The sequence below is a fragment of the Notothenia rossii genome, assembly GCF_949606895.1.
Source record: "Notothenia rossii genome assembly, chromosome: 10".
In the NCBI taxonomy this organism is placed as follows: Eukaryota; Metazoa; Chordata; class Actinopteri; order Perciformes; family Nototheniidae; genus Notothenia; species Notothenia rossii.
Genome location: NC_136908.1, coordinates 41,259,500 through 41,266,958, shown reverse-complemented (window position 1 = coordinate 41,266,958; position 7,459 = coordinate 41,259,500). Strand labels below are relative to the sequence as shown.

The window sequence follows — 7,459 nt, the reverse complement described above, 5'->3', positions numbered from 1 at the left end:
TCACCTTTTTATTCTTGCTGTATGAGAAGATACATGTTTGCATGTTCATATGTCAATAATAATAAGAAACGGCTTTTAACCGTCTGTCATCTGACAACCGCACAAAGAAAACATTTTGAGGTTTTCTGTTACCGTACATTTCAGAACTTTCTCTCAAACGACTGTTTAAATATAACAAATGATTTCAAAAGTATCTTTTAAGACAATTAATTACAGAAAATGTTTAAGAAGAAATATCCTATATATATATATATATATATATATATATATATATATATATATATATATATATATATATATATATATATATATATATATATATATATATATATATATATATATGTTTACAGACGAATATGTTTATGAACCAATTAATGTTAAATAATAGCCACAACGAAATAAAATAACCGAATAGACAGGAGGGCATAGAGAAACCAAGATTATGGCATTCCCCGACTTCACCTGAAGGCAGCAGAGCTCAACCACAACGTCCTCGCGCTCTGGTCTACACACAGCCGCTCTCTGTCAGCGGGATGGACGTGTTCTCCGGGGCCCCTGGATCCACCCTCAGCACAGCGCTGCAGCGGGACAAGCCAGGCCTGACATGACAGCACCGGGACGGGAGAAGAAATCCCCTCCGCCGCTACGGCAAACCGTCCGCCCCGAGGTGGTGTTGGCTGTGGGTCGATACGCCCTGCTCGCCGCCGTGTGCGCCGTCTGCTACAGCAGCTCTCTCCACGGAGAGTTGGTGCACGACGATGTGTGGGCTATCATCAACAACCCGGACGTCCGACCCGGCTCCAGCCTCAAGAACGTCTTCAGCAACGACTTCTGGGGCAAGAGGATGGCGGACAACACGAGCCACAAGTCCTACAGACCGCTGTGCATCCTCACCTTCAGGTTAGTTTCCCCAGCTTTCCCATTTCTGTGTTTCCACCTTCACTTCCTAACAATAACACCACATTTATTTAAAGCGCAGTGTTAACGACCCGCAGTACATGTAGCTGACGACCGTCTGCATGATATAAACACGCTATCAACGCTGACGTCACACAGCTGTCCCCTTGTGAAGAGAAGGGGTTGCAGAAGCTATTTAGAATTATACAAGCTACACATTTCTTCTGGACACCTTGTTGGAGGAGCCTCACGTGGCATACACAATACACAGAGTGTGCTGGTCACACTAAAACTCCCAATATGTGTGGTAGTTATATCATAGAGATGTGTCAGTCATATTTCTATGAGTGAGAGTAGGAGAGCAGCCCCCTGACCACAGTACAACGTTATTCTTCAGGATTGAACCCATTCAGATGAGACCTAGCCAACAAATACACGCACTGTTTATGTGGACTTGTTGCACAGCTCTAGCTCTATCACTGGTATTAGCAGTGGTGGAAGTACTTTGATGTAATCCTTAAGTAAAAGTAGCAATACTGAATTGTTTAACATACTCTCTGTAACAGCGCAGCGTTGAAATTAAATCTTACTTAAATAACAGCTGAAGCCTTGCGATCAAAATATACAATCAGTGTTTAAAAAAACTACTTAAAGCATAAAGGCCCATTTCAGAATCATATTTGAAATGATTGTATAATGTTTAGTGTCGGATTAATGTGTCTATCACAACGGTTCCCAACCGGTGTGTGCCGCGGTTTTAACTTCATGTCTTCATGTGAGCACTTCTCCTTTGCCGAGATAATCCATCCCACCTCACAGGTGTGGCATATCAAGATGCAGTTTTGCTTTATTGGGGGTTCTGGGGGGGTCCGAAAACCCTAGGGTTAAACCCTAACCCTAACCCCCTAACATGTCACCCATCTCCTTCGCATAGAGTTGATCAGGTTGTTGATTGTGGCCTGTGGAATGTTGGTCCACTCCTCTTCAATGGCTGTGTGAAGTTGCTGGATATTGGCAGGAACTGGAACACGCTGTCGTATACGCTGATCCAGAGCATCCCAAACATGCTCAATGGGTGACATGTTAGGGTTAAACCTGACTGGTTTTCGGACCCCCCCCAATAAAGCAAAACTGCACGTTTCAGAGTGGCCTTTCATTGTGGCCACCCTAAGGCACACCTGTGCAATAATCATGCTGTCTAATCAGCATCTTGATATGCCACACCTGTGAGGTGGGATGGATTATCTCGGCAAAGGATAAGTGCTCACTATCACAGATTTTTTCAGTTTTGTGAACAATATTTGAGAGAAATGGTTATTTTATGTATATAGAAAATGTTTTAGATCTTTGAGTTCATCTCATGAAAAATGGGAGCAAAAACAAAAGTGTTGCATTTATATTTTTGTATATATATATATATATATGTGTATATATTAGGGATGTGCATCTCCATCACTGAGGCCGATGCGATGCGCATCTCGATACGTTACCACGATACGATACATTAACGATACCTTTGAAACACCAGGCGATGCGATGCGATACGATTCACCCCTGTTGCGATACAGTTCGATACGATTTGATTCAACATTATGCGATTCGGGGCGATACGATGCGATTCAACACGATGCAAAAATAATGATAATTCAATATGGTACGACAGAGGATTTTTGTTTTATTCCTTATATGCAGCAAATCATACATTAACAAAAAAGTGCTTTACATATTTGGTACTGCACATCCCATCATGCCGTTTATTTTTTTACCTTTAAAAGCTCTCCAGAGTACAATTGTATAACACCTCACAGTTAAACAATGTAAGGATGCATTGCTCATGATTAACAATGTGCAAATAACAGCTACCATAGAGCAATGCCCATACAGCTGCCAGCCTGATGTGCTTAACATTCAGAGGCTAACACACCAGTGAGCAGAAAGCATTGGTTTCTATCTGAACAATAAAGAAAAAAAATAACCTTTCACAAACAGGTATTTCATAACTGCTTACAGTAAGGAAGACATTTAAATTATTATTGGCCGTCACAGGCTGCTGTAAGCTAAACACCTCTCTCTGACAGAACACCTCACTGAGTGATTTAACTCATATGTCTCACTTTCAGGTTTCTCTTTTCAGCCGCAGACCCCATGTCGCCTCTTTATGTGCGTCGCTAAGTTCCTCGTACTACTTGTGTACTTTAAAGCGGCTCGGCATCGTTAACAATTTGCGAGTGATTTTTCAAGTTGACCGTCTGTAGTAATAGTGCCGCGCACATATACCATCAGGACGTTACTGATGGGGTGCGGCTGCGGAGTGATACTGTGTGTATGCAAGTCCGCATCTAGGACGGATCTATGTATCATGGCTGTAGACCTGTTAAGTAATAAAGATACCTCATACAAAGGTCTACGGATACCTTATTACTCTCCATGACCTGCGGGCAACTATATAGCATAAATGACTATTACACCGTCTTTCTTGAACAATCCGAAGTGTTGCCAAACGTTTGATTTGTAGGTATTTTTCGCTGCGCTGTGTTTCTCTTTCTCCTCAACTTCCGTGTGTGTTGATAACTGAGACTCTCGTTCTCCGTAGTGGCGAAGCAAATATCAAAGATCGTCTCTGCTGAACGTTGACAAGATAAGGGGATTTTATATGAATGAATCGGTTTTTTACCGATGCAAAGACGCTACGCAATCGATGCATCGCGATTTCAACCCAAACTGTAGCCGATGTGCACTCTTTCAACCGGTGCACTCGCATCTTGAACGTTTATGCCGGTGCACCGATGCGAATCGGTGAATCTTAACATCTCTAGTATATATATATATATATATATATATATATATATATATATATATGTGTATATATATGTGTATATATATATATATATATATATATATATATATATATATATATATATAGTGGGGAAAAAAATTATTTAGTCAGCCACCAATTGTGCAAGTTCTCCCACTCAAAAAGATGAGAGGCCTGTAATTTTCATCCTAGGTAGGCCTATACCTCAACTATGAGAGACAAAATGAGAAAAAAAAGCCAGAAAATCACATTGTCTGATTTTAAAGATTTTATTTGCAAATTATGGTGGAGAATAAGTATTTGTTCACCTACAAACAAACACGATTTCTGGCTCTCACAGACCTGTAACTTCTTCTTTAAGAGCCTCCTCTGTCCTCCACTTGTTAACTGTATTAATGGCACCTGTTTGAACTCGTTATCAGTATAAAAGACACCTGTCCACAACCACAAACAGTCACACTGCAAACTCCACTATGGCCAAGACCAAAGAGCTGTCAAAGGACACCAGAAACAAAATTGTAGACCTGCACCAGGCTGGGAAGACTGAATCTGCAATAGGTAAGCAGCTTGGTGTGAATAAATCAACTGTGGGAGCAATTATTAGAAAATGGAAGACATACGTCCTATGTCTTCCACTGATAATCTCCCTCGATATGGGGCTCCACGCAAGATCTCACCCCGTAGGGTCAAAATGATCACAAGAACGGTGAGCAAAAATCCCAGAACCACACGGGGGACCTAGTCAATGACCTGCAGAGAGCTGGGACCAAAGTAACAAAGGCTACCATCAGTAACACACTACGCCGCCAGGGACTCAAATCCTGCAGTGCCAGACGTGTCCCCCTGCTTAAGCCAGTACATGTCCAGGCCCGTCTGAAGTTTGCTAGAGAGCATTTAGATGATCCAGAAGAGGATTGGGAGAATGTCATATGGTCAGATGAAACCAAAATATAACTTTTTGGTAAAAACACTAGACGTGTTTGGAGGAGAAAGAATGCTGAGTTGCATCCAAAGAACACCATACCTACTGTGAAACATGGGGGTGGAAACATCATCAAGGGACCAGGACGACTGATCCGTGTAAAGGAAAGAATGAATGGGGCCATGTATCGTGAGATTTTGAGTGACAACCTCCTTCCATCAGCAAGGGTATTGAAGATGAAACGTGGCTGGGTCTTTCAGCATGACAATGATCCCAAACACACCGCCCGGGCAACGAAGGAGTGGCTTCGTAAGAAGCATTTCAAGGTCATGGAGTGGCCTAGCCAGTCTCAAGATCTCAACCCCATAGAAAATCTTTGGAGGGAGTTGAAAGTCTGTGTTGCCCAGCGACAGCCCCAAAACATCACTGCTCTAGAGGAGTTCTGCATGGAGGAATGGGCCAAAATACCAGCAACAGTGTGTGAAAACCTTGTGAAGACTTACAGAAAACGTTTGACCTCTGTCATTGCCAACAAAGGTTATTGAGGTGAACTTTTGTTATTGACCAAATACTTATTTTCCACCATAATTTGCAAATAAAGTCTTTAAAAATCAGACAATGTGATTTTCTGGATTTTCTTTTTCTCATTTTGTCTCTCACAGTTGAGGTATACCTATGATGACAATTACAGGCCTCTCTCATGGGGGAGAACTTGCACAATTGGTGGCTGACTAAATACTTTTTTGCCCCACTGTATCCGTCTTGTTAATTGCATGTAGGCTCACCATACTGGTAGGGCTGTGCAATTAAACGTATTTTAATCTCGATTACGATTTTGGCTTGCAACAATTACGAAAACAACTTATTTTGCTGCATTCCCTTTCGCCATGATGCTCTCAATTCGTCTTGCGTTATACATCCTGCCAGCGGGTGCACTTTCGCGCTCCCTAAAAGCCCTCTCGGCCAGGTTGTGTTTTGACTTGCAGTCTGTTTAATAAATCCATATAAACTAGGGCTGTCAGTCGATTAAAATTTTAATCGCATGATTGACCATAGTTAAAAGCGATGAATCGTAAATTAATCGCACATTTTTGATCCGTTCTAAATGTACCTTAGAGGAATATTTTTCATGTTTTTAATACTCTTATCAACATATGAGTGGACAAATATGCATTATGCTAATGTTTATTATCATTTGAACAATGACAAATATTCTCATGAATATTAAACACAACAACATCTGAACATTACAAATATTCGCCTCAATTCAACCTGGTGTGTGTGTGTGTGTGTGTGTGTGTGTGTGTGTGTGTGTGTGTGTGTGTGTGTGTGTGTGTGTTGGAGCTATGTGCATCTCAAGGCATATGCTCGAACGAGAGCTGCCTGGACGCTGCAATCATGTTGCGCGCACTATCCGTGCTGAGTGTGCTGACTTTTCGTACAATGTCCCTCTGTCTGCCTACCTGCATAAAGTCAAGTGCTCTGCGCAGTTGTGGCGAAATGTCGCTCCTCTGTTTTAATTTAAACAGCTCCTTATATCCGTTAGCGCAGCTAGCTAGCACCAGATGCTAACAACAACAACAATACACGTAGGGTCTCTCTCTCACGCCACACATACACACACCCTCCCGGTCCTCCCAATAGCCAGTCGGTGCCTGCCGGTGAGCGTGGAAGTGTGGTCTGCTGCAAGCGGGCGGCAGGAGCGGGGCTGTCAGCATCAGCCTGTAGATGGTATTTTAAACTCCATGCGCTCTGAAACTACGGGGCGGCCGAGGAAAAAAAATACACATGCGTTAATCGCGTTAAAATAATTAGTGGTGTTAATTTTTTTTTGCGCTAACACGTTATTAACGCGTTAACTTGACAGCCCTAATATAAACACGTTACAAGGGAAGCTTTAGTTGCCGTGTCTTTATTCTCCGGTCAGCGTACAGTCAACTTTTACTAACCTCGTCAAGCCGGAGCTTCTTAGCTGTTTCCGGATAAGGGGTTACCAAAATAAGAGTACTACGTGTAGCAGTATAATTCAACATTACAGGTTGTGAGTGACATTAGTTATCATATTTATATATGTTTAGTAGGTTGTGGAAGTGCGCTCCAAAATATTTGTTGATCTTCTTTATTGGTATTTATTATTTATTTAAATGTAGATATAAATATTATTTATTTTATAATCGTTTTAATTGGTTTTTCACACAAGCGGCCGAGATGGGTTTTCTCCGCAGGGTGGCTGGTGTCTCCCTTAGGGATGAGGTGAGAAGTTCGGTCATCCGGGAGGGACTCGGAGTTGAACCGCTCCTCCTTCGCGTCGAAAGGATCCAGTTGAGGTGGTTCGGGCACCTAGTTAGGATGCCACCTGGGCGCCTCCCTAGGGAGGTGTTCCAGGCACGTCCAGCTGGGAAGAGACCAAGGGGTAGACCTAGGACCAGGTGGAGGGATTATATCTCTTCGCTGGCCTGGGAGCGCCTTGGGATCCCCCAGTCAGAGCTGGTTGATGTGGCCAAGCTATTATAAGCTGGTTGATGTTCTGTCGTGTGGAGAGGGAATTTTTGTAATACCAATTATGATGAAGCCTGTGAAAATATAATATTTCACTGTTATTCTTCACTGAATGATTAGTTACTAGAAGTTGACAAACAGGGTGTGATTTGGTGTTGGGAATCTTAAACTCGCTCTCAAAGCAAGATGCTCTTTCTTTTGTAATTCATTGCAGTGCGGAAAATGGATCAGGATTCTGTTTAGGATGATGAGACATCACTTCATAGAGGAAATGTAACCCACAGAGCTATAACGCTGAGCTATTGTATTCGATAAGTTTGACTGTT

At 42.3% G+C, this 7,459-nt stretch overlaps 1 protein-coding gene across 1 annotated transcript in view; it reads left to right on the top strand.

Annotated features, from left to right (window-relative positions):
- Positions 1-441: 441 nt before the first annotated feature.
- The window catches only part of tmtc1 (transmembrane O-mannosyltransferase targeting cadherins 1), a 185,113-nt gene continuing 178,095 nt past the window's right edge, over positions 442-7,459 (top strand). The window contains exon 1 of the mRNA XM_079654937.1: positions 442-900. Coding sequence (XP_079511063.1) covers positions 605-900 — 296 coding nt within the window. The 5' untranslated portion in view covers positions 442-604. The remainder of the gene's footprint in view (positions 901-7,459) is intronic.